The sequence below is a fragment of the Platichthys flesus genome, chromosome 10 (assembly GCF_949316205.1).
Source record: "Platichthys flesus chromosome 10, fPlaFle2.1, whole genome shotgun sequence".
In the NCBI taxonomy this organism is placed as follows: domain Eukaryota; kingdom Metazoa; phylum Chordata; class Actinopteri; order Pleuronectiformes; family Pleuronectidae; genus Platichthys; species Platichthys flesus.
Window position 1 is genome coordinate 7,800,111 of NC_084954.1, and position 27,021 is coordinate 7,827,131.

The window sequence follows — 27,021 nt, forward strand, 5'->3', positions numbered from 1 at the left end:
ACGCTGGTCGCCTGCTTATTCAATATCTTGAAGGTATCGCATAACCAAATCCAATGAAATTTGACACCGGACTTCCAACACATTCAGAGTGTGAAAAGCGATAAAATGGTTCCGGAAATATATGAGCAAAAGTCCGACAGACAGATTTCCAGAGTTGATAGATAGATACTGTACATCCTGATACATGCGAAGAAAGCCAAGATAGAAAATGAAAAAAAAAATAATGTATGAACCACTGACATGAAGCAAAAAAGAGGAAAAAAGAAAAACGACACATTAGATTCAAATTTTGACCCTTCGGCTGCTTCCCTCTTTTCATCCATTTGTCAGTTTGACTTTCAGCGTCTTAATCACTCAAAAGTGGCCATGTTCACGTTGCCCCAGTGGCCCCCACAGCTGCCATTAGAAAACATATATGCAGCCATTGTTTTGCATGCTTCCGCCATCCGTATCAGTTATATGACAGTTTGTGACAAGTGTGTGTTTGTGTCATTTACCTTCCACTTCCGCTGGAGAGAGACGCTCAGCGGAATAGTGAATGAGAAATAACCACATTATTATTGTTAAGCGTTTCATAAGTAGTTTTGCAGGCAAGCACATCCATCAGAGCTCCAGGGGAGGGTGGGTGGAGGCTGGTGGGGATCCAGGGAACCTGGCATGCAGGGGCTGCACAGTGGTTCTCCGGTTGTTCCTGCTTTTATCTGACAGTTGATGTGCTGGAGATAGCGGCGCCGGGTACGGAAGCTCAATAGTGCCACCAGCAGGCGCAGGGTGGCAGTGCTGCTCCTCGACCAGCTCGGGGCACTCCACCGGGGCGATGTTCACGGAGCTCTTTTGGGGGCGTAATGGTGGAGATTTAGAAAAAATGAAATATGATCATATCATAAAGTAAAATATGCCATCATCTTTACAGCGTCTGGTGAAGGATATATGCTCGGGGGGGCTCGGGGATTAAGGTGAAGAAGAGACTGGCTGAGGTCCAACCTATTCTCTGCCAAGGTTAGAATATCCTCTGGCCTGTATAAACCCTGTCAGCTATCGTCCTGAACACAAACACACACACACACACACACACACACAAACACACACACACACACACACACGCACACACACTTTTCATCCAGCCTGGAAGGGAGGTCAAGGTTAAAGCACCCGCCTTCTTTTTCACTTCACACACTCGTTTGACTTGTTTCTCAGTCTCTCTCTCCCTCACACACACACACACACACACACACACACACACACAAGCTCATGCATACTGGACAAACCAAAACACACCACACAGAAAGCAGTTTTTCCTCCATAAATAAGCGTGGTCCATCCATCACAGGGCCTCAGTGGGCCTGTGTGTGCCCTCTGGCTAGTTCACACCAGCCACCCCAGCAGCAGTGGCACACTGGGGGACGGACAAGGAAGGTCATCCCAAAACGCCACAAGGAGAGCGGTAATAATAATCATCAGCCCTTTGAGTATATCTGTGTGTGTGCGTGTGTTTGTGTGTGTAGATTCCTTGGGAGCAAAGCAAATGGCCCGCAGTGCGTTGAAAGGGGTTCTCTCCTCTCTCTCTTCTTGGTGTGGACTTCCCATCGGTTTAAAGGCTTCCGTGTTAGTTGCATGTTACAGAGCGATCAATGCAGGCGAGGCGGCAGAGCTGATGTGCTGTTTTAAGACTGTGTGTAGGTTGAGCTACAGCCCAGAGGAAAATGTTGTTAATGCACCAACACGTAACCTTTGAATGTAATACCATTTAGCGCCAAATCATCAGACATTATCTGATTCATTAAGATATAAATAAAGATTCAAGGAAGCTTCTTCATGAGCCGGGTCTTATTTTTGTAGTTTTGCTAATTATATCCTTATAATATTATGTAATATATTCCTCACTAACTAATTCAGATTTGCTGGGATGTGGGCATAGAGTCCAACTAAAGCAGATGATCACACAGGTGAAACAAGCAGACCTGACATGTGGGTTTTACTATATTTTAATTATGGTTGATTCAATTTGATACTAAAGATAATGTATATGTTACGGTTTTGAGGAGATGGACCCAGGATGCAGAGGTTATAACAAAAAAGGGGATTTAATATACAAAAACAAAACAAGAACACTAACAAAAGTAACACTGGCGACAAGGCGCACGTAGAACAAGGAACGAGGAAGCAGGCAAAGCTGGTAGAGACAGCAGGAACAGACAAACCATCTCTCACGACGTGTGGAGAAAACAACTAGTACAACCCGACCCCAGACAAAGGGAAACAGAGGCTTAAATACACACAAGGAAGGCAGGGGCAATTACACACAGGAGAAACACATGAGGATTGGAGAACACATCAAAGACAGGATGTGAGACACCGAGAAGCTGAAACAAGACAGTGACAGCCAGGCTACAAAATAAAACAGGAAATAGAAAACACACTGATGACTGAAATTAACAAACTAAAATGACAGGACACCACAGTATATGCAATATTTTTTATTTCAATGTGTGTGTTTGTGTGTGTGTGTGTGTGTGTGCGTGTGTGTGGGGGGGTGTTACTTTGGCAGGTGTTTCATAAACAGCAGGTGATTTGTTATTAATTCACGCAGCAACCAACACACACATACTGTATATGCACTGTGCACTTCACGGTGGAATCAGACAGACCACGCTCTCATATTCAACTTATCAACTCTGCCCCCAAACTCTCTCTGCTTTTGAAGTTTTAGAAACATAGACGTCCATAAACTGAGCTTTCTGAGGGGGAATGCCCCCAGGACCAAATTCCCCTGGTCTACAAAAGTGCTTTTTAAGGGTGAAAACTAGAAAACAATAGCTTTAAAATATGTGAGTGTGCAGCAGCATAAATTATCTCTCAAGCAGTAATGCATGAGAATCGTGTTAAACCCTGCAATTAAATTGATCCTATAATCTCGTTAATTGCCAAAGAGCGTCTATTCATGTAATTAGGCCTTTCGTTGTTTGAATGTGATCATATTTTGTGTTATTGTGAAGGGACATTATGTTCTTCTCCTTCCTGTGCACTGTAAATAAAACTAGAATAAAACTAGAATTAGCACCTTTCAATTGTGTGTTTCTGCAGGAAGTAGTCACAATCTTCCATTTCTGTTCTAACAAGGATCAACAGATGGGCAGACACACAACCTGATAGTGTCACTCGCCAAAATTCTTGCATAACAATGCCTTTTCATCTTGTCCCACATCTCCTCGTCCTTTTCCAAAATGATTGATGCAGTCTTTTCTTTTTCATCTGTGCCAGTGAACAAAGTAAACAGGGGGTCAAACGGTATCTATATGCAAATCTTACCAGCCTCAGTTCAGATAATCTTGCGATAAAAAACAGAGATATACAGGAGAACCTCATTTTTAACATGCATCTCAACCTTCTTCACAAACTAATTTGAAAAAAGTTATGACATTCTTTCAGTCATTGACAATGGAAGGAGAAGGTTTACCAGGGATAACATTTTCTCGTTCTCCTTCTGTGGATTTAGCTGCCTAAGCCGGTTTGTTGACGTAATCCAAGAACCACCGTGTTGAGTAAAGACGAGATCAATTAGTTCATGACTTTTATGACGTTCAGATTGAAACTGACTTTTCTTCCATTACAATGAGTAGAAACGAAAGCACCACCACCCCCCCCCCCTCACCTACCACACCCATGAATTTAACCCCAGGACATTGAATTGAATCTGCCGAAAGCTCCACATATTGCTGCACCGATTACTCTCTGATTTGTTTTCCCCACAAAAACAAACAAAGACTCACGCGCTCAGAAACATTTAAAAGACGCTGTAATCACGTTAAAAACGTATGAAGCAAAGCTGTGTAACGATTACCTGCTTTGCTTTGTTCGCACACAGTCGCGCCAAATCAAAGGGTTCCCTCCGTGACACAAGTAGGTTACACCTCGGAGCGCCGCCGTGACACCGCTGGGCTCGAGCTGACAGAAATGGTTCACCCTCATCGTGCCTTCTCCTGCCTCCGCGGTCTAATTAGGGAGTAATCGCTGTCAATTAAGTCAGGGAATTTATGCAACATGACACATTCTTACAGCGCTCAAGGGTCTCGTGTATCTTCATCTTGATCAGAAACTTAATGCGGTTTTCTGCTTATTTATAGGAGGCTCTTAACCTTTAAAACTGCGGGGGAATGAGTCCAGGAACGGCCGCAGATCTCAGGGATTTATGTCCCCCAGTAAAACAAGATTAGTCTGTGAACCTCTCCGAAGCACTCTCCCCTTCGATTCAATACGATTCTGTAATTTCTCCTGCTGATGGAGAAGATTGAAGACAGGGCGAATGTCCAATGCCACAATTTAAAGGGAAATTTATATTGATTATCCTCCTGTGGCAGAAAAAAAACAAACATGTTTTTCATTTTAATATGGTCTTGTGTGAATGACTTTATTAAAACTCAGGTAGGTAGATGCGTTCTACCTGTTTTACTGTTGTTCAAGGACACAATAGGCATCTGTTCTCCCGGGGCAACATTTCTATTAAATGAGTCCTTTTAAAATGTAAATCACACTTTGAGCCAGAACTCTCAAGGTTCCGCTTCTTTTCCATTATTTAAATAGAGTTTTTATTTTTCTCACTAGGTTAAACCGACATTCCCCAATAAACAGCCGGCACCTCTCCCTCTTCCTGTGAACACCTGCTTTTAAAACAACAGCGACTCCAGCCACTGGGAGCCTCTTATTAGGGAGTAACATTTAACAGATGTTTGGGAAAAGTTTGTTAATAATTATATTCCACGTTACAGGGAATGAAACTAAATAATGAATGCTGTAAAGTGTCTTGTGGCGTGTGGAAGGTATTTCACTATGATCAAAATGATAATCTAACGTAAGTGTGCAGCCATTGTTTCTAGCCCTAGTATTGGAAACATAACAATTTACACTGAGACTGATTTAGAAATTCAAGACCACATTTCTCAGTTAAGGATCACTCACAATCTCAAAAGTGAATTGTTGGATGTATAAGCAGAGCCGTTACAATTCATTTTAATGGTTCAATGAAGGTTTGTTCAAAAATCACCGTTGAGCTTTGTCCGTCAAGTTATCCAGAGCCACACTGGACATTTTATACACTGACTCTGGTATTTTTTTATAATTATTACATTTACGTTTGAATTGTTTGAAGCTGTGAAAGAAATGAAATGTTCATTGGAGCCGGGGGAAATATTCACTGACGCATCCCATCACCATTGTGTATCAGCATGACTATTTCAATAACAACCTTGATCCATATGGAATTTTCTTTTCTCATCCACCTTAAAGGAGTGTGCAGCCTTGATGAAGGCTCTTTATTTTTATTACGGCTGAGTGCTTATTTGATTATTGTGCGTCCAAGGTCAACACGTTAATTGCCATCTCATTTCCTCACAGATGCACATGTTGCACCTACGTGTGTTTACAACACATCATGAACACAGGCTGCAATGAAAACCACACAGTACATGAAACCAGACTCTTTCTACGCTCGGGTAATGACACATCCTTAAATCTTTGCTATGTTTGCACTTTATTAGACGATATATAATCTGACCGATACACAATAAAATATTTTTTAATGTACAATGTGTGACTTTCTTGTATATTCTCTCCACAGTCCCACAATGAAAATGACACATCCTTTTGTTGGGTCACACATTCTAGTAAACAGATTCATGGGGGGTGTAACATAAAATAGATTTAAAGCGGGTGTAAGATTGGGGAGTTATACTGAGAGAAACAAACTATAATATTGGAATAACACTGGAAAGGCTTATGAAGTATAAGAATATGTGAATAGTCTATTGAATGTGGGGAACATTTTCCTGAAAGTTAATTTTTTATCTTTTGAAAATAAAAAAGTAATGGAAGAATCGCACTGCTGGTGTTTATACAATTAAGCCAATATATTGTTGTGAGAATTTATTTAACCCATGCTATTAAATAGCCCAAGCTCCTTTATATCCACATTTTCATTCAGCGAGCTGGCGCTGGATATAGGAGGCACTAAAAAGGCCCTTTATAATGGTTCAAGGATACTCAGCCTTGAAGAACCTAATATATGCCTCGCTGTTCCACAGGACGGCAGGTCGAAGCACTCGAGGGGAGCAGAGCACAGTGTGAACATACAGAGTGTATTTACAGTGAGAGAGATGGCAGATGAGATGAGGTCTGGTTTTAATAGAGCACCGACCTGCTAGGGCGACCAGCTGCCTTCAGAGGCCTCAGAGGAGAGGTGCCAAGGAGAGGTGAGGAGTGAGAGGGAGAGAGGGAGAGTAAAGTCACCTCCGAGGACTCCAGACCTCATTAGCAAAAAGCTGATTTTAAGGGTAAAAGGTGTGGTTGTGGTTAAAGCCAGACCTGTGTGTGTGTATGTGTGTGTGTGTGTGTGTGTGCATGGTTGTGTGAGTGTGTTGCGAGAAAGATTACATCAACTGTTTCTGAAAATTCCCAAATCACAAAAATGTGAAAGTGACAAAGCTTTCTAACAGCTGTAAGAGATTTTTCGTTTTCGCTTCTGCTGCTAACAGTAATGTTGTTTTTTTTTGGTGCCTAAACCAAACCAGACCTTAACCACAGTAGGTTGAGGGGAGGCAACTCTTTTATTTTTTAAACCTTTGTTTTGAAAGACACGCACAAACAATTCTGTCTTGGCTATAGTGGTGTCGGATCAGCAGATGCTTAGAGGACAATAACATTTCAAAGACTTGTTATCCAATCCTGTCTCCAACAAATGATGTTGTGTTCAAAAAATAGTCACTAGTGGCAGGTAAAGTAAATAATGGGCACAACCTTCCTGAGGTTAAAGAATTAAACTTGTAACATGTTTCCTTTCCTTACCTTAAAGGATAAGTTCCACATTCAACAGGGTAGCTATTTCCGTCTTTGTCTGACATAACGCTAAGCTAATGTCAATACATAAAGTGTTTTGGTCATACTATGCAAAAATGAATCCACACTGCTGCCATATTGTTCCGATGACGTCATTTGGATCTTGAGTATGTGGTTATCTTTGTGTGGAGGAGTCACCCACGCATTTTGTGTAGCGTCAAATAATTGAGTAAACCCAAACATACTGGAAAATGAACACTTGAACAAACACTAGTGTAAGGGCTTACTAAAATGACAAAATGCTGTGTGATTTTTCGTACATGTCCCATCTGCTAACATGGAGAAGGCAGGGATAGTTAGCCTTACTGCATCCAGCCACCAGGGGAGCTCAAGGGGCTTTCACCATAGGAGAGCTCTCTTGCCGTCCATCTTTATATGCACAGACTTTCTTGGAGACAGGGTTGATGTATAGCAGCATCTTGCACCTGCTCTGCATATCACAGAGCTGACATGCTTTTCGCACACATCTGAAAACATTGTCTATATGGGACACAGCAATGACTTAATAATCACACATGTTTTTTGAATGAAGAGGATTTGAGATATTCATGCTAGGACACTTCCTGTCTCTGTTACACACACACACTTTTGTACATCTATCTTAGTGAGGACATTCATTGGCATAATGCATTCCTTAGCCCCTTAGCCTTACCTAAACTTAATACTAACCATAACCCTAAAATCAAGTCTTAACCCTGTAACAGCCAGTTAAAAGTGGGTCAGAAAGTGAGGACGAGTCATATTATTCACGCATTTCCATTACGTCCTCACTCCGTGGGTTGTTGCCTCAAAATGGTCCTCACAAATATATCATTACTGGAGGACATACACCAGAAGACTCAGGAGTCCTCTCTGGTCACACTGGCCCTTCACAGCTGTCTGTCCGATGATGACAAGATACACAGAAACTAAACCCTTCCCCCTCCAGTATATCACACATACACGCACACACATACACACACACACACTCAGACTCATTCACAGCTACACCCTTTAACCCCACACCCTCTCGTTCACTCCCCAACACCGGTCTGACAGCTGTGGAGCAGTTAGCCAGGGATGTCACGCAGATAGAAAGCTTTTAACACAGAGAGGTGTATAATATTCATAAGGACTGCTCCACTCTCTTTGTAAAAGTCATCTGCGAGAGTGAGTGCGAGCAACACTGATCCCGGTCCTTTGGTGATGTGGTCTGTTCTAATATTAATGCCGGTTGTGTGAGACTGCTTCTACCCGGTTGTTCGTTCTGCCCCATTTCTCACATGCAACATACTCCCGCGTCACAGCGGCGATGTTCGATGGGAGGCAGTTCGGCGTCGTATCCCACAGCAGGGGGGCTGCAGCGCTGTCGGGGAGAGTGAACGTGTCTGGGTGTGTTTCTCTTTGGGTTCTGCTCCTGCTCAGCTCCATCCTTGTTTCTGCACACACCACTTTCCACTGGGTAGATGTGGAGCATCGATAGATTAGCTTGGCAGCAAAACAACAAGTACATAATCGTTTTTGCCAACCAATTTGGCACAGGCTCGCCGAAAAGGTTTGTTTTTTCTTTGTTTTAAACCAGATTTTAAAAGTTCGCTTTGCGGCTCTTATTTAATTGGTCCCTTCATGTTAATGTTGACCAATTACAAATGAGCCAGGCCTTGTAAACAGTGGTCACACAGAGTTCACATTAACTGAGCAGTTTTGTTAATCTGCCTTTCTACCAGATTGGAGATTTGGGTCATTCTGGTGTAACTGTCTCTATGATGGTTTCAATGGGATGCTTATTTTACCATTTGTCATGATTATTTTAGTTCATACAGCCTTAAAAAGCAAGAAGGATTGTTATGAGTATAATAAAGTAAAAATAGGATATATTAGATTTTACTAGAGTAAAATAAAGAAAATATACATCACTTACAATGTTAATGCTTCATTAGGGATTTTATTTTCATGTCATTGGATCCCATTGGTATGCTGGACTGAGGCTTTATGTGTCAGCATCATAGACTGAATGTATAGATGCATCTCCACCTCCGTCCACCATCCAGGAAATATCCTGGATATGAGCATCATTTGAAATCAGCGTCTTCCCAGTTGCAATCGGGGGATAGAGCTGATGTAGTCGGTCTCAGCTGTCAATCATGATGTTTCACGCAGTTTTGTATTGGATCAAATAAATAAGTAAAAACTTAAAACAAAATAGAGCATTTGGACAAACATCATTGTAAAGAGAACTACCAAAAAGAACAGAAACCATCTTGGAAGAAAATGAACTTGACATTTTAGTTTGGCCCGTCATCTAACAGATGAGGCAAGGTTTATGACCTATACTGCAGCCCGCCAGCAGGGGGTGTCCCTGACACTGGCTTCACTTTTGGGATGAAGTTATGCCATTCAAAATTCTAAATGATTGGATTTATATTCTTTTTTGTTGTGCTGATGTGTTTATGGGTGGATACTAGCTGGAGAGACAGAAGATTGGCTTTAAAACTTGTTCTTCTTTACTTTCTTGTTGTTTTCGTGATGTCTCCTGAGAAAAAGGAGATAGACCAAAGTAAATCATCAGAGACACATTGCACAAAGTGCCGCCATTACTTAGTTTCAGCTGAGGAGACAAAACAGCTTCATGTTTTTGTAATTCAATCAAAGCATGAAGGACCTTTTTTGCTGTAATTTACCTCATCTGATTCTCATCTCAATGAAGAACCCGTGAATAAATGGTTGATTATACACGAGAGTGTCCTTGTTATACTCGACCTTCCAAGCACGAGTAGTTGCTGACTCTCAGGTGTGCAGATGGGTAAGAAATAAAAGGGAAAAACTTGAATAATGAGCACAGGAACATGAACACTAGTGCATCCACACAGACCAGGAGGAGTCAGTGAATGGTTTGTTGAACACATGCACTGGGTTTTCACTATGGATCGCTTTGGACTCAGCAAGGACAGGAAGACATAAACTACCTGACTACAAGAGTGGCACATGAGGTCCTGCCAAAAATAAAAACTCTGTGGTGTAGGTATAACATTTAGCCGAGTTTCCAAAGTCACAGTAAAACTCATACCCAGTGGCTCCATGAGTCTACCTCGTGATTTTAGTGAGGAAAATAAGAGGGAAAAGGAAAAAGACTTAAAGGAAATAAAGCAAACAGTTTTTTTCTGAGTCCAGAGACCTGTCTCAGCTGTCGAATCACTCTTTCAGAATTGTATAAATAACTTGAGACAAAACTTAGTGTTTCTTTCTTGAACCCATAGGACCTTGTGGTGATGTGTCTCACCCAAAACAACCTGCACCTTGTTCTTCTCCTGGTCAAGAACCAGCACCTGCACTTTCTGGCGTCTCGTCATATTTGCTTTTTGTTTTGATTTCCAGCTTCATTATTATCACCTCCTTCAATTTGTATTAATGCAGCGAAACAGTCCAGAAAATGAATTCCCAACTGCTTTGCTAAGGCAGCTTTAATTGCTTTTGTCACCATCTTCCTTTCAAGCCTCTTCCTCTTCCTTCCCTTTGTCACTCCCTCTTCCTCTACCTCTTCCTCCTTCCCTCTGTAACTAATGGTCCTTAAACGCAGCACCAGCTGTCGTGGTGCTGGGACCGAATCACAAAAATCCTGACTTATTGTCGGCGGCGTGCTGACTGACTGTGCTAATGTCCGCGCTGATCGCATTAATGCCAGGCCTGATTAGAACACATCCATCACAATATTCACGGCAATGAAGAGGTACTAACCAGCATTATCCTGATAATGAAAAATACTGTTGGGCTGAAGATTAAAACTAAACACTGATAACAAGGGACTTCATATTAGGGAATTATTGAGAGCAGATGGAGAAATTTGAGCTCCCCCCCCCCCTTCTTCTCTCCCCACTGTTGTCTATGTCCGATGATGTCCTTGTCTCCTCTCCTTTACCTCCCGGTTCATCCCATTTGCTAATCGCCAACTAATTACCTACTTTTGCCTCCTATATATCTTTTCTTTGTCTTCTTCTGTAAACTCATTACCCTTTTATTCACCGTCGTGTCTGCCTCCTCCGCTTTTCATCTTCTCCTGCTGTCTCGTCTCTCTTTCCTCTTCTGTACTTTCCCATTACTGGGCACCCTGGCCTCCCTCTGCTCCCTGATTTTGTCCTTGTTCTCTTTTTTTTTCGTTTCTAATTCCTCGTCTCCATTCCTGCTATTTCCGTTCCCTTTCTTATTAAACATCCAACTGTTTATCCTCCCTTTTTCATGACTGTTCGTCCTTTCTCCTGTGCTGCTCATGCTTCATGCTATTTGTAGAAATCCTCCCAACTCCTTCCTCCTTTTCGTCTGCTTATTCTTTGACAATCCACCTGTTTCTTTTTTTATTTTGCTCGTCTTCTCTTGTTTGACAGCCCCCCTGCTTTACCTCCTTATCCTCCCGGGCTGCTTGTGTGTCTGTGTGTGTTTTCTTTTCTTTGTTTCCCCCGCTCAATCTATATCCCCACCCAAGTAGACGTGAGGAGTCTGGTCCATTTATGAGAAAGAGTGAGCTAGGGAGGGAGAGAGAGGGAGACATGTGGGAGGGAGTTTGAAGGGTTTTAATGAGCCAATGCTCACACTTGTGACAGGACGGGCAAGTGATGGAAAATTAATCTGTTTGAGAGAAAGTGGAGAAGCGTGTGTGTGTGTGTGTGTGTGTGTGTGTGTGTGTGTGTGTGTGTGTATGTGGGTGTGGGTGTGTGTGCATATGGGAGTTTTGGGGTAATTTGTGTATGTTTGTGCATTGTTATCCTATGAGAATTCACCAGCTCAAGTAGAGACATTTTTAACTTGTGCAATCAATATGAGTGGATACATGTATATATACTGTGTGTGTCTGTTTGTGTGGTTGTGTGTGTGAGTGTTTGTGTGTGTGTTATACTGATGAATGGCCTAGCTCTTAATGTTCTCAAACACTCTGTGGACTAACTAGACTATTTAATCACCCTCTCTCATCCTCCTCCTCCTCACCTCCTCTCTGTTTCTGCCAAAGCTGAGTGTACTGCTGAGGTTAGACAACACTTATTGTGCAATGCATTACCACTGCGTGTTTGTGTGTGTGTGTGTGTGTGTGTGTGTGTGTGTGTGTAATCCAGGTATTGCTGCTTTTGTGAGGACCTAGATCTGTTTTCAGGGGTTATGGGGACTTCAATATCAGGACAAAGAGCAAATCCCTATATAACATGATTGATTATATTTAAATGTGAAGATGTTTAAGGTTGGGCATCAGTTATATAAGGGTGAGTTAAAGCCTAGCATTAAGCAATTAGTAGTTAGGGTTATAATTAGCTTTAGGTTTAGGTATGTTGAGGTTGGGTTGAGGCTCAGGTTGATGGTTTATAGTAAAGTTAGGTTAAAAACCTGTAAAACTAAAGAACTAGTAATAAATGAATTAATATATGCATGAGATCATTGAAATTTTGTAAATATTATTTTTTAAACATCATATTACCCAGTTATGCATTATATCTCATATATTCATTAGATACTATTTTAAATTCCTCTTGTCAGACATGATTTGATGCAGGAGGAGCACAGGTGAACAACTGTCAGGTGTGAATCGGTTGTGAAGTGCAGCGTCCTTTGGCTTCCTCCTCCACTTCAGTCCCAGACGCTGTTTCTTCTTCTTTTTGGCGTCTCCTCAGACTCCTCAGTCTCCACAGGTTCTGAAGATGGAAGAACATCAAGGGGGGGGAACTCCTGCTGGTTGTTTAATACAGTTTTATCTGCAGGTTTGTCCACAGGCTTCTTCTCCTCCTGCCTCTCATCCTCCTCCTCCTGCTTCTCCTACTGGTCCTCCCCCTCTTTCTCCACCTCCTTTTCCTCCTGCCCCTCCTGACGCTTGACATCCTCTCTCTCCCTCTTCACTGAGAGCTGAAAATTGAGTTGAGTCAGCTCCTCCACTTCTCAGTGAGACTTGACTTCTTTCTCAAGTTCCGCCTTCAGGTGGGTGGCCTGCTGCCTGGATCTGAGGTTGTCAGCTTCATACCTTTTACTAATCTCATTGTATGAAGCTCTTAGTTTCTCCAGTTCCTCTTGGAGAGGCTCATTTGTGCTCCTCTCAGCCTGCAGCTCCAAAGCAAACCTCTGCTGCTTGATTAAATGAGCCTCCTGCAGCTCTTTGTAATATCTGTGGAGGTATTCCTCCTGGTTCTGCCCGGTGGTCTCAGTGGGGATCTCTGTGGCGCTGAGGGTTTCGATTTCCTCGACCCAATCCTCAGGCTACCATGTTCCTTCATCCCCGTCGATGCTTTCTTCTGGGGGTTGCAGTTGGCCCTCATCCAGCACTTGGCAAAACTGGAGTTTCCACTCTCGTTGCTGGTGACGGTGGGCCCTCTCCTTGCCCAACAGATGTTCAAGAAATTTGGCATATTGTGGAAATGCCAGGCAAATCCCTGGAGTTGTCCTGAGCGTTGACCTGTGTCATGGTTCGTCTGATGTAGGCGATGGTGATCAGTTTGAATCAGGAATCTTATTGTTCAGCTGTTTGTTGTCTGTTCCTCCCCACAGTGGTAAGCCACAAGGTTATCAGTAAGAAAAGTTTTGAGTAAGAAGCTGCAGTCTTACATGTGTTGGAGATCATGTGATTCATAGCATTACTGATAAAAGACATGAAATACTGGCTACTGTACAGTATATTTAGAAGGTTTCAGATTTGTTTGTGTGTTTGATGTGTGTGTTTGATGTGTGTGTTTGTGTGTGTGTGTGTCAAGGTATAGATGATGTAGTTGAGACCTAAATCTGTCTTCTTTAAGGTTAAGTCAAGGTTATGATAAGATTTAGGGTTTAGTTTTAGGTTAATCGTCAGTTTAAGTTTTGGCTAGGTTGAGGTTAGGGCTAGAGTAAGTCTCCAGGATATCAATGTAAGTCAATGTAACGTCCTTCGAAGTCATGGAGACATAACATGTGCGTGTGTGTGCGTGTATGTGTGTGCGAGTATGTATGTGTGTGTATGTGTGTACGTGTGTGTGTGTGTGTGTGCCTGAGCATTAGCACTGCATCAGTCAGTGTCCAGCCTGCTGGCTCCTACACCTGTCGGCTCGTTAAGGAGCACAGGAACAGATCGTGGTGGCACACAGCATATAAATCTAACACACACGCTGCACACAGACAGACCCACACACATCCTGGTTATAGGTGTTTTGACTTACAATCACTCTCTTACTTCCTGTTACTTACCCTGTCAGCGCTAATTGCCCGACTGCAGCCATTACCTTTACTTTCACATTTAACTGTGACACTCAAAACAACCCTCCTCCTAATGCGTTTCAGAAGGGGCTGCTCACAAATTAAGCTTTTACCAAGACGTTATAAGATAGTGGACCTACTGTAGAGAGCTCACACACACATAGACACACACATATAAACACACACACACAGAAACACAGACACACCCACACAGTGAGAACGGGCAATCTACCCATACCTGCAGGTGGGTATCAGCCTACAGGCCAATTTCTGCGGTTGTATTGATCTTGGGTTTTTGTAAGAATAGGTGTAAGTATGTGCATGTGTGTGTCTGTGTGTGTCTGCATGTGAGCCTACAGCCGTAATGAGCACTGGGCCATGGGATGCCCAAAGGCAAGGTTCCCTAACAGGGTCAGACTCAAGGACGACTGGCATGGATCCACGCGCCCACCTCCAGTGCACACACACATACACACACACATACACACACACATTTTATAGTGGTCAAGGAGAATGCAAGCTGATCCACCACCACTAAACAATGTGATAAAACAACATGATATTTGTACATTGCACCCACCCATTGTTTTTTGTCTCATTCTGTCTGTCTTCTCTCTCTTTGGTGCACACTCCCACACACACACACGTCTACACACACATACACACATACACACACACACACACACACACACACACAGTGAAACACCCTCTATTCGTCCCATTCACGCTCCACTAGCAGAGACTCAGAGTTTAGGTTATTAATGAGAGCATGTCCTAGCAGCATTGCATAGCTACTGCCCCACAGACGAGAGGACATATAAGGAGAGGGACGTAAATTGGGGAAGGAGAAGAAGAGATTAAAGGAGAGAACAGAGAAAATGAGAGGGAGAAAAAGCAAGTGGAGATAGTTGAAGCAAGGAGAGGTGCAAGATGGGAGAAACCAGAAGATTGGGGAGGTAAAGGAAAGGAGAAAGAGAAAGGAGGTAAAGAGGAGGAACTGTATAGGGAATAGGAAAGGATGAGAGAAAAGAAGAGACTAGTAGGAAAGTAGAGGAGAGGGGGAGGAGAGGATGCCGAAACAGAATTGTGCTGAGAAGAGTCTCAGTGAAGAGCTGTTCGGATCCCCTGAGGCGTCATAATGGTCACATTGAAAAAAAAAAAGATGATCGATGCGCTGCGCATTGCTGAGGAGACAGCGCCATCTAGTGTTTGTTGTCGCAAACCCGTCCATGCAGTGACGATTCACACGAAGTCACACTCACGCTCACCTACACACACATCACACACAAGCCTGTCAAACACAAACGGCTGCGTCACACTTACACAATCTGCTGCTTGCAGACATTTTTCATCCCAGCTCGTGCGTAAATACTCACGCAACATGCGCTGTCACACAAGCTCAGCGCAAAAACATATTTTGGAACTGATAGCCAGTCCCGTGGAACCCTGCGTGTGCGTGCGTGTGTGTGTGTGTGTGTGTGTGTGTGTGTGTGTGTGTGTGTGTGTGTGTGTGTGAGAGAGGCTGCTCGGCTTTTATTGTGCAAGTGATCTGTGGAGCGTTATGGGAGCAGAGCGATAAGCCTGGTGTCACTGGCGTCTAATCATACTCCATGTACCTTATCTGCTCTGGGCCCAGGGGACTGAGTGAACTGAGAAGAGGAAGAGGAGGAGGAGGAGGGAGAGTCGAGGGGAAGTAAAAGGGTTAGAAAGAGAGAGAGAGAGAGAGAGAGAGAGAGAGAGAGAGAGAGATATGAAGGGTAGAAAAAGTGCAGGGTGGGAGAGGTAAGGGGGGGTAGAGGACACAGGAGAGGAGGGAGTGGAGATTTAAAGGTCTGCTGCACTAAAAGCATATAAGGAACCGGTGCCAGGCCCCGTGTCCCGACTCAGCTCGCCACCCGCACTGCACAAACCCACCTTGTCTAAGAGGATCCGTGACTTCAGTCCAACTTCCCACTTTGCGTGTGTGTATGTGTGTGTGTGTGTGTGTGTAGGGGTGAGGCCGGCAGTGCTAAGGATGGGTGGTAATTGAATAATGACAGTAACGCCTCTGATGGATTACCTGTCACTCCTCCCTCTCCTCTTCCTCCATCACTGTCATCCCCTCACTTCTCCGCCGCTCTCGCCTCGCAACCCGCGGTCAAATTGTCTCCAGTCCGCGCCGCCACCCGTGCCAGCGGAGATAAAGACACCCAGTAAAAAATGACGCGCCAGCACGGATTCACTCCCCTAACCCGAGTCCTCGCACACTTTTAAAGGAATCCTGGCGCCTGAAAGAGGGAAGGAAGCAGTATTCACATCCTTTGCTTCAGTTAAAAGTGTAAACAGCACCAGGCACAGACGTGCTCTGTGTACAAACAGGTTTCATCTTGTTGGCTTTCAAACTGAATTATCTGACTTTTACTGATGCGTTATGTAGTCACAACAGTTGAATAATTCATTGCAAGAATATTGTATAAATATCCACCATATTCATTGAAAGTATCAAAAGTATTTATTATGTATTAGCCTGTACCCTTTCATTTATAGAGTATAGCATTTAAATTCATCATAAGATTTTCAAATTGTACATTGATAAACCTCTTTTCTTACGAATGTTGTGTATTTTTGTGTGTTTTGAAAGTTGATAGAAGCCTAACCAGTCTATAACGATGCATCACACTTCACTAGCTGATATGTGATGTTTGTGTGGCCTTATAAGGTTTGAGATAATAACAATAATGTCTCGTGTAGACGTGTAAAGTTGAATATAAATACCCAGAATAACCAAGTAAACCTGAGGTTTCATTTTATTCAACTTTACACCTCCACTGCTCTATATTTCAGAGGTAAATCCAGTAAAACACCCTCTACTCCTGTATATCAACGTTATGGTTGCATGTTATTTTTGCAAATAAAGATTTTACACACAAAACACTTAACACATAAGAATGATGCGTTAGTATGAATACAACTACTACCCAGCAGTATATGAAGCAGGTAAATGAGCCCCACCTCAGCCTGTTGCAGCAATAAAGACCTGTTAACACATTGATGTATTAGCAGCATTTATACTTTTGAGTATTTCTGTACAACTTTTTTACAAATTTATACTTTAAAAGACCCTAATTCTTCTTTATTTTATTAATTTACGCTTTTGAATGCATGTCCTTAACTTGTAAGTTATTTTTTTTATTCCCATTTAACATATATGAATACTTTAATTTCAATTTAATTTAACATTTTTTGTACTTAATTCTTTTATCATTATATTGGGGGAAAGTATGGTTTCTCCATCTTTCCTTGCTCACATGTTGTGTTTATGCTGCTTGTTTTATTAAGAGCACAGGAGAAATAACTTTCCTCTGCTGGTATTGACACACTCTTCCTCTGTATCACACCCACACCTCGGGGTCGAGAGGATTGTGCTGGAACCAAATTAATTGTTTTTATTTGTGCAGTGCAGCAGAAATGGGCAGCGAGCGAGCCGAGGATGGAGAGCGATTGCAGCGCTCTGCTGCAATGCAGTTCAATCCACGGTATCTGCTCCCTGCTAAATGGAGCCTCTCCATCACCAGCGCAGACTCCCGGTGAAGGATTGATGTTGTGAATCAGGTGAAGCGTTGCCAGCAGGAGCATTTGGTCCATGCTGAGGAGAGGTCCATCTCCACCTGATGACCCCCGATGATAACAGCGTGACCCTGATTCACCACCGGGGAGGAGGCTTTCCTCCACCTTTGTGAGCGCCTGAGTCTCTGCATGTGGGTTTTTGTGTCTGGGAAACCTCCTTTCTTCTCTTCTCTTCTTCCTAATTCCCTCTCTTGTTCCTTCCTTCCGCTTGTGAGCCAGAGAAAGAGACTTAACAGCCTCTATTTCACTGTGAGAGGGAGGGAGGCGAGTGTGGAGAGGTGATATCAAGCTCAATTCATTTCCACACATATATCACATAGCTGTTCGAGGATAACTAGAAGCCAACTAAAGTAAGAGAGGATTCTTTTTCTTCATCATTCGTTTAATTGGTTGGAAAGAAGAGGGACTGCAGCTCTACACGTTTCAGGCAGCGAGGAGTATTTACATCAAGACAGATGTGGAAACAAACAGCACCAATGGTAGAAACCAGAGGGGAAGTAGTACATTACCCTTCACTGATATAGCTTCTGTCATGAAGAGGGACTGAGAGGTAACAGGTGTGGTCGGGAGATTAAATGTGACAACATTTTAATGATAGAAAAAAGAAGTCAGATTTAGTTAAATAAAATACTGCTTTTGAAATCAATTCTGTTGACTTACTGGTTTGATGTTTTCCAATGGGATTAAGCCAAAGCCACAGTTTAACACTTTAAAACCGACCAACTGGTTTGTTTTCTTCATGGTACAGAATGTGAAGTATAGTTATGCAGTTTCACAGTACAGGATTCTTCAAGTACAACTATTTAAACGGGTTGGTGATGCTTTAATGACGATGGCAACCGGAAGATACATGATTTTGTACAATTTCTTGTCAATCAGCATTCCTCCATCACACATGATCTCAGTGATACTCTTCTTCATGACAACTATTTGATAAGACGCACAGCTCAGACCGCAAACTTCCTCTTGTTAGTAACTATCACCACCTATCACATCAGCATCTTGAAGAGTACAAACCACATAGGGTATATGACGTATATTCCTGTATGTGTTGCTATGTAGATAAGAAACAGAGGCAGGAGAGTCTTGGGACTTTGAATATTGTCAAAGGTGAGAAAATGATTAAGGCTTCTCTTTTTTTAAGATAGTCTCACTCCGGGGTCACTGGGGGCAACCTGAGCTCTAATCCCCCTCTCTCCTCTCCTCGCTGTATAGTGTAACAGTACACTGTGAGCTGGCACGGCATGGCACAGCACGGCCCGGTCCACCCTACCAGACCGGTGAGAAAGCAGTGATCCAAAGTCGAAAGTTATACAAGCCCATGAGAAGGCAGCAATCGTATCAACACACACACACACTCACATAAACACACATGTACACACACTTTCTCTCAAAAACAAACAGTATAAAATGATAGCGGTTTTGGGACAGCAAATATTCTCTCTCTCTCTCCCTCTCTCTCGCTCTCTCTGTCTCTCTCTCTCTCTCTCTCTCTCTCTCTCTCTCTCACACACACACACACACACACACACATACACATACAGTTACTGAGTCTTCTACGCTCGTAGTTAATAGCACCCTGTTGTTCAGTGTCAGAGATGGACCCTGTGGGAGGAGGGTGGAGGCGGGGGGGGGTGCTACCAATGCATCAAGCTGAGAAGAACACAATCTCCCAACAAACGTTTGGGGTAGGAACTATTAACTTGATGTGTGTGTGCGTGTTTGTGTGTGTGTGTGTGTTTGTCTGTCTGTGTGTGTGTGATTGTGTAAATACAAGACACTTTTTGGAGGGGCATTTTTGTTCCTCTTAGTTTAATCCCACAAGAAACATTATCAAAATCCTCTTGTTCAAAACGTCCTACACAAAGACACAGCCTATTACAACTACAACAACTAATTAACCTGTTATTTTCTTTTCTATTGTTTTCTAACTTTATCCTATTCTTTTCTTTCTTCTTTTGTTTCTTCCCAGTGTCCTTTTAATCATGCTCAGTGGAAGTTTGCATCTTAGCCGATTAGCCCCTCTGAGCCATGTCCTACCCTGCCGGCCTTCACATAAGAAGCTGCTGCAGGTCGAAGGAGAACAAGGATGTACAAGTGGAGAACGGGTGGTAGAACGCAGGGAGAAAACAGAACAGGATAAAGCCGAGAAAAGAGGAGGAGAGATGGCGAGACGGAGAGACGCAGATGGCAGGGAGGGAAGGCAGAACGGAGGATGGAGACGGAGGGATGAGGCACTGGATGTCTTCCTCCTGTTCCATCAGCAGAAGCCTGTTGGAGGCAAGGTACAATAATGAGAACAGCTGCAGTGGACACACACACATGCACACACACTCACACCCACACACACACACACACAAGGAGAAATCCTCCAGCCACTTAGCTACCGTCTGTCTACCACCAGATCCACATAAAAACACATAACCACACTTTTACACCACACAGGCAAACAGCTCTTACCCTCACACTCGAAGGCTTTCAGCATGGTGCTGTAAGTGGGGCCCAGCCAGGAGGTGTAGCTACCCAGAACCCTCTGCAGGTGGTGGGTGGCATCACTGAAGAGCAGATCAGATTCGCCATAGCCCGCTGAGCTGAACAGGCGGAAGCCCTCCTTGGCGTTGCCAAACGCGTTCTGCAGGCGAGAGAAAGTGTGTGACAGCACTTAATGCACGAGGGCACACAGTGATGTGCGTTGGCGTGCAGTGTGTACACGTGTGTGGGTTTCTTTGGAAATGTGAGGATGTCTGTGTGTGCGTAGTTAGGGGATCAGCTCAGGACGTATCAGTCATCCTGGCGTCTCCCACACACTCAGTAAGAAAGAGGGATGACAGTTTAGCAGATACCTGCGTTCTGAGACGTGCCGATCAATACCACAGACTCCACAGAGATACAGGAAAAGATAGACATGAACACACATAACTGGGGATGATATCACACACACAGTCACACACACAGAAACACACTTGCAATTTCTACGCACACACACCTGTAGGCGTTCCAGGAACTTCCAGACACGGCACTTGTCCTCCACACGCACCACCACAGCGTTGGTGGGGACGGCTGCCAGGTGGCAGTGTTCATGCTCCTCCAGGCCGGCCTCGGTCCCATCTGGGCACAGCAGCTTCAGGTCCTCCAGCTCCAGGTCCAGTGCCCAGGACTCCTGGTTCTTACCTGGGCAGCAGAGGAGGGGAAGTCTGTCAGATTTTAATTTAATTAAAGGTGTCGAACATTATGGGAAATAACTGCCAAGTGTTAACAGCTAGTCTGGCTCCATCCAAAGGTAACAAAATCCATCTAGCAGCGGCTTTAAAGCACTACATCTTGTTTAATTTTAACTGCCCAAGAAATGAAGTGTAAAAAGGACAACTTGTGCTTTTTATGGGGATTTATCAGCAGCACCAGCCGCAGAGAAATCCTACAATATTTGCCGCAGGCTCCAGAAAGTCACTGCACCAAATCAAGAACTGGTTACTGTCACGAGAGGGGTATCAGTTTTCATGTGTCGTCATTTGAGCCAAACCTCCGAGTCAAGGACGTTGCATTTGCAGGAGGTTTTTGAATTTGAATCCAACTAAATACATGTAAACGTCCATGTATTTAGTACATTCCCTTTATTTACTCTTTACTATTATGTTGTTTCCATTTTTGCACAGAAGTGAAGCAGATTATTATCTAACTGCTTTGGGTTTCCTCTTTGCTTTTGATGACAAATTAATACATTTGTTTGGTTTTATACAACAAATTTCCCATTTTGAATTATGGAGATTTCGTTTACCACCTTCAACTTAAAGGGGGATTCTGGTATCATTCAACCTGAAGACTTCTAATTGAGCGAGACGTGTTATGTTGCCAGACTCTTAGCAAAGATCCACAATAACAAATGCAGCTTTTTATTTTAGTGGACATTTTGTGGACTGTCGCAGTTGCCCAATAAGATTTAAATTGGATCAACTGGATGGATTCCAAAGAGTTCTGTAAGTACCATTCATCTGCGCAGCCACATTTATAAACATAGGCCCCAGGTTGAAACACCAGAATCCCCCTTGAAAGTAGCAAAGAAACCCCTAAATACAAACCACCTCGAGGCTACTTCCTCCCCCTCAGACACCAGCATAGACCGTCTGTGTTTTCTTGACCTCTGAGCTGAGCCGGCGTCAAACAGCTCCTTCTCGGCTGCAGCAGCGGAGTCTGTGCAGCGTGACCGTGATAATGATCACCATTCATTTTGGATGTTGCCCAAATCGGAGGAGCAGATGCAGCCAAACAGGGAATTAGGGCTTTTCATGTCTGGACGAAAATGTCAGTCGGTCTGTCCCTTCCTGTCCCTGCCTGCCTTTCTTTATTGGCTGCTGTGAGACTCATATGAGAAATATTGTGGAACACTGACATCCTGTGTCCTGTCAGGGACTAGCACGCTGCTGGCCTTAAGTAACCCTCATCATAAATAATTAAATTTTAAAATGATATCCTTGTACTGTGTAATTACTGGTGTAGTCTCTGAAATGCATCATAATTCAAACACCGACCATCCAAATTGTCAAAGACTGTTGTGTGTTTGACAAAGGCCACATCCCCCAGATTTTCAGCCACGCATCTGAAATAAAAACACACAAATCATCAGACACTGTTAATCTTTAAATGGATCAAAACATGACTTAAAGGGGGAACTGCGCTCGGGAATGACTTATTTAAACAGCACGACTCTGTTTACACAAGTCAATTCTCTGCTGACTATTGAGGCACTTTAGGAAATTGTTAAATCGGCTCCAGTGGCCATTTTATTCCCATCGCAGACACACTCACTGATTTTTTAAAGGCCATTTTACTGACAACTACTGCACAGTAAAATATAAGTGAACCAATTCATACAATTGTCTTTAATTAAAACATAAAGGCAATTATTGAAATGGACATTAATGTAGACACAGCACATATGGTGACTAGTCCAGTTGTTTTTGTCTTCTTATGATGATCGTCTTTAATGAATGAAGTCTATTTCCACCATGTAATGTTATATACCTTCTACAGACGCCATGGGGCACGCCAGACTTATTGATCACCATCATCAGTTAGTTTATTTCAGACAGCTCTAATTACTCATTATGTTTCTTTCATGGAGACAGAACAGGCTGAAGAGAATAAAGTGGAGCAGACACTCAGGCAGAGGTCGCAGCAGCTACACCTCCTCTGGGTGCCATTAGTGTATCATTTCCAGGTTATTAGTGTCAGTGTTGTACCTCAATGCCCCCGACTCTCCGTAGTGTCTCTCTCGGTGGCTGCTGGCGCAGATGTGTCTGTCGTACTCGTCTCCTATGCAGGCCTCGCACAGGTTCCTCGGGTTGTTGCCTCTGGGGTCATGATGGGGGTCTTTGGCACCCGGCACGCAGCTGTAACCAAAGAAGTTTCCGACCGCTGGTGAAAAACAAGGAGATTGAGTGAGAGGACGAGTGGAGGGGAGTTAAAGGACTTAAGAGAGCATGTCATCCAGTGGCTCAGTCGACCAACTTCTCTTGCACTTCCTTAAATTACTCCAACCCATTAAATGGACACCCACATTTTGTGCATAAGCTGGAAAAGAATATACCATAATACTGTGAATCAGATGCAGTGTTATACCGATTCAAAAATGTGAGCTTTCAAGCAATCTGTAATTAATCCAAGTTGTGATAAGACTGAGGCAGATACAAACAAAATCAGACCTAATGTTTTCTGAGGTCAAAGCTTCTCATGGGAGACGTTTGCGTTAGTAGGAAGATTCTTTTAGCAAATCATAATGTACTTTAAAAACTTTTTCTAAAGGTTATCCAACAAATAATCAATATTGAACAAAAAGGAAGATAATCCTCTGTTGCAGCCATAATAATATTTATAATAATGTAATCACCCAAGGAAACCATACAATGCATCATGTGTAAACACAAGAATAATTATAGATAAAACCAAAGGTTAACGTCAAAATCTAAATCAATAAATGTCTTAAAGTAATCAAAGTTCACATGGTTTTCTCAGATATATCATTTTGTTCCATTTGTACTGTTTAGTATTTACATGGATACAAAGGCAATACTTGTCCATTTTAATTATTACACACACACACACACACACACACACACACACACACAAAGAGAGAGAAGGATGCTCTGTTCTGAAACTGACTCTTCTCCTCTTACCTTTACTCTCCTCCATCACTTCACCTCTTTATTCCAGATCACTGCTTCTCCCCCTCCTCCATCTGAACCTCTCATATACCACCCAAAAGCTTACACACACACACACACACACACACACACACACACACACACACACACACACACACACACTCACACAACATTTTCACCAAAACTCTCTTCCCCTGTGTCTAGCTCTGTCTCACCTTTGGGGAAGTTGCACTGCTCCCCTACGCTGATCTGGGATGTGTTGACCAGGTAGCCAATAGGGACGGTCCATCCCACTGTGGTTCTCATGCCGGGGTGACAGGAGCTGCGTTCGTGCATCTCCAGCAGGGACAGGTCTGATGAGGAGCGACGAGCCATCGCCACCACGTAGTAACTGATACCGTCTGGAGGGGCAAAAAACAGATGAGGAGAGAACCATTGGGAGTCATTTCTCATATCAGGAGTAAGACTTAACATAAAATACAATGCACACAGTAGATGTACACATGGGATCCGCATGATCATTTTGACATGTTTGGACATCACCTAAGTTAGTCCTTATTTGGATTGATCCCTGTTTACTTACCAACTCCGTTGTGGGATTCTCCAGCAGCCACATCCAGTCCGTGACAGAGGCCAGCAGCATAAATGTCATCTGCAAACATGGAGGCCGCGTCCACTGTCCCATTCTGAGGAAAACACATTCATCATGTCGGTGTCAAATGGAATATCGGATGCTTGGTTGTTCCAAACTGTGACGTGAGATATAAAGTAAAGACTCATGGTTCTTTGGGACCTCTTCCACAGAGCTGAATGCATTTCAAATGACATGTATCTAACAGGATCTGTTATAAGAATAAACCACAGATAATTAGGGTTAGGGGTTCGGGGGTTAGAACAAACATGCCACCAGCTAATGAAGATGTGGCAACAAGGAAAGGGTCAAAAGCAAAATAATCTTTGAGATGTGTGAATGATGACCTTATACCCCCGCAATAAAATGTCATATTCTTTGGAACTGATAAGCATGATGATCACTTTTCGAAAAGCAGACTGGACAATCCCCTTTCCCATCACTGGCTCTTTAGGTACCTTGATTCTGTCGATACAGTCTCTGGTGTTCAGGCCACGGACGCATTGCAACGTTCCTCTAATATTCCGAGCCGTGGCGTTCCCGGCCAGATCCAGACACTTCCTCTCCTCAGCATTAGACAATACACACCAGGAAACTGGAGAAAACAATAGAGAAGCGTTGCAAATGAAGTGAAAAAGTAAAAGCAAGAGCACATACCTGCACACTTTGAATAGTGGCCCCTCGACTCCTGCCTTTTGAAACATTTAAAACATTTCTTTTGAGCATGCATAGGTCCTCACAGACATAATCTACCTGTAGTTTTTGGATTGGAGACAGCGCTGACACACAGTAGAGGCAGAATGAGGAGGAAAGCTACAGGCAGACGTCTCTGTAGACCCTCCATATTGGCTCTGGTAGGAAATCTGCTTCGGACGAACTCTCTAACACAACACAGATGAAGAGCCGGCGAATTTCATTGAAAAAAGTCCCACACCTGCCCACTTCCTGTCTTATAACCTGGTCCTGAGACAGAGAGGGACAGGAAGAGGGCGTGATGGGGGGAATGGGGGGGATGGAGAAAGAAGAAAACATCACATTATTCCTCCGTCTCCACCTCTCAAGTCAAAGCCCCCAGTAGATAATCCTGCTTCCATCTCATGATAGCAGTATAGTGTTTCCCCTCTCCAATTATCGGTGAGACTTATCCCCATGTGAGACGACGGCGGTGGGCACATGTAGGCTCAGGGCAGTTCAGGTCACCTGGCACTGAGTGTCAACCGGGGCTCTTTAATTAAAAAGGCTGTGGACAATGTGTCTCTGTGCTGGAGCTGTGTTGGTGCAGAACAGATCCTGGCGGGGGCTCGCTCCGACTCACTGGAGACCGATGCCCCAGGTAGGCAAGAACAAACAGCGCCGGTTATGGTTCAAGGCCACAGGACCCAGTGGAGGGAAAACATTTCGGCTACTTGATACAATTCTCAATTTTCTCTCTCGAAGGCACACACACACACGAAAGAACATATACTCTCTCTCACACACACACACACTCACATACACTCTCTCACACACACACACACACTCAGTAGTATTTATCTGAAGTAAGGAGGAAATAAATCGCAACAGGTGAGAGGTGAAATGGATTAATCTTCTTATCCATCTTTTAGTTGCAGTGTTATATGCAATTTCAGATCTGCATGGTTGCTCCGGGTCATTGCTTATTGGTTGTAGGGTTGAAAGGAGATGGAAGCACTGAGGGATTTTTTTTAAATAAAGCACTCAAAATACATACTCTCCCAAGAGTAATGGTGAGTGCATATAAGGTTTTCTCCTGGGAAACTGCAGGCAGGGAGCCTCCCACAGCTCGATGCAGCTTGTGTTGCACTCTGTCGAAATGATGAAGCTTTATCCAGAATTAGCACTTGGTCGGGTTAGGGTTATTGGAACAACTGATCCAATATTCAATAATAGATCTAGAAAATATCCAATATTTTATTTCATTTAATTTATATTATGCAATTTGTCTTTTCTTTTTTCTATTTATATATGTTTTTTTTTTATTTTGCCTTATGCGCAGAAGCGGCCTGCGCATTTCCTTGGCAGATGTGGACTGTGCAGGAGTAATTTTTTTTTAATTTTATCAATTTCATTAGTTGTTGTTGTTGTTGTGGTAGTAATACTATAAATATTAGTATTGATATTTATATTAGTAGTAATGGTCGTGGTATAAGTAGTATCAATATTATTGTTGTTATTGTTGTTATTACTATTATTATTACTATTATTATTAGTCGTAGTAGTAGTAGTGGTAGTGGTAGTAGTAGTATCAATAGTATTGTTTTACAAATCTACTTCTTTATCATTGTTGTTATGTTATTATTACTATTAGTAGTATCAATATTATGATTGTTATTTTTATTATTAGTATTAGTAGTGGTGGTAGTAGTATCAATACAAGATACATTTATTTGTCCCACACATATTGTTGTACAAATCTGGTCTTGTTTTATTTAATCTTTATTTAATCAGGCAGTTTCATTGAGAACAAGACACTTTCAAAACCAGCCACAAACCATTAAAGATCCAGTGTGTAGGTGAGGGGTATTCAGCTGCAACATGAAACTTCAC

General features: G+C 43.0%; 1 protein-coding gene across 1 annotated transcript; it reads right to left on the minus strand.

The window, feature by feature from the left end:
* Positions 1–19,387: 19,387 nt before the first annotated feature.
* otomp (otolith matrix protein) lies at positions 19,388–25,309 on the minus strand. The gene is made up of 9 exons (XM_062397836.1): positions 25,210–25,309; positions 24,915–25,051; positions 24,409–24,511; positions 24,041–24,226; positions 22,905–23,079; positions 22,194–22,261; positions 20,654–20,838; positions 20,128–20,299; positions 19,388–19,938 (listed from the first exon to the last, which is right to left on the minus strand). The coding sequence occupies exons 1-9, from the start codon at positions 25,298–25,300 to the stop codon at positions 19,928–19,930; spliced, it is 1,128 nt and encodes a 375-aa protein (XP_062253820.1). The 5' UTR covers positions 25,301–25,309; the 3' UTR covers positions 19,388–19,927.
* Between the last annotated feature and the right edge of the window lie 1,712 nt (positions 25,310–27,021).

Coding starts and splice junctions, on each gene's coding strand:
- otomp (XM_062397836.1), bottom strand. CDS start 25,300: ATGGAGGGTCTACAGAGACGTCTGCCTGTAGCTTTCCTCCTCATTCTG. Junction 24,227..24,408: donor AGAATCCCACAACGGAGTTG/GTAAGTAAACAG, acceptor TTGCCCCTCCAG/ACGGTATCAGTTACTACGTG. Junction 23,080..24,040: donor GCAGTGCAACTTCCCCAAAG/GTGAGACAGAGC, acceptor GTTTTTCACCAG/CGGTCGGAAACTTCTTTGGT.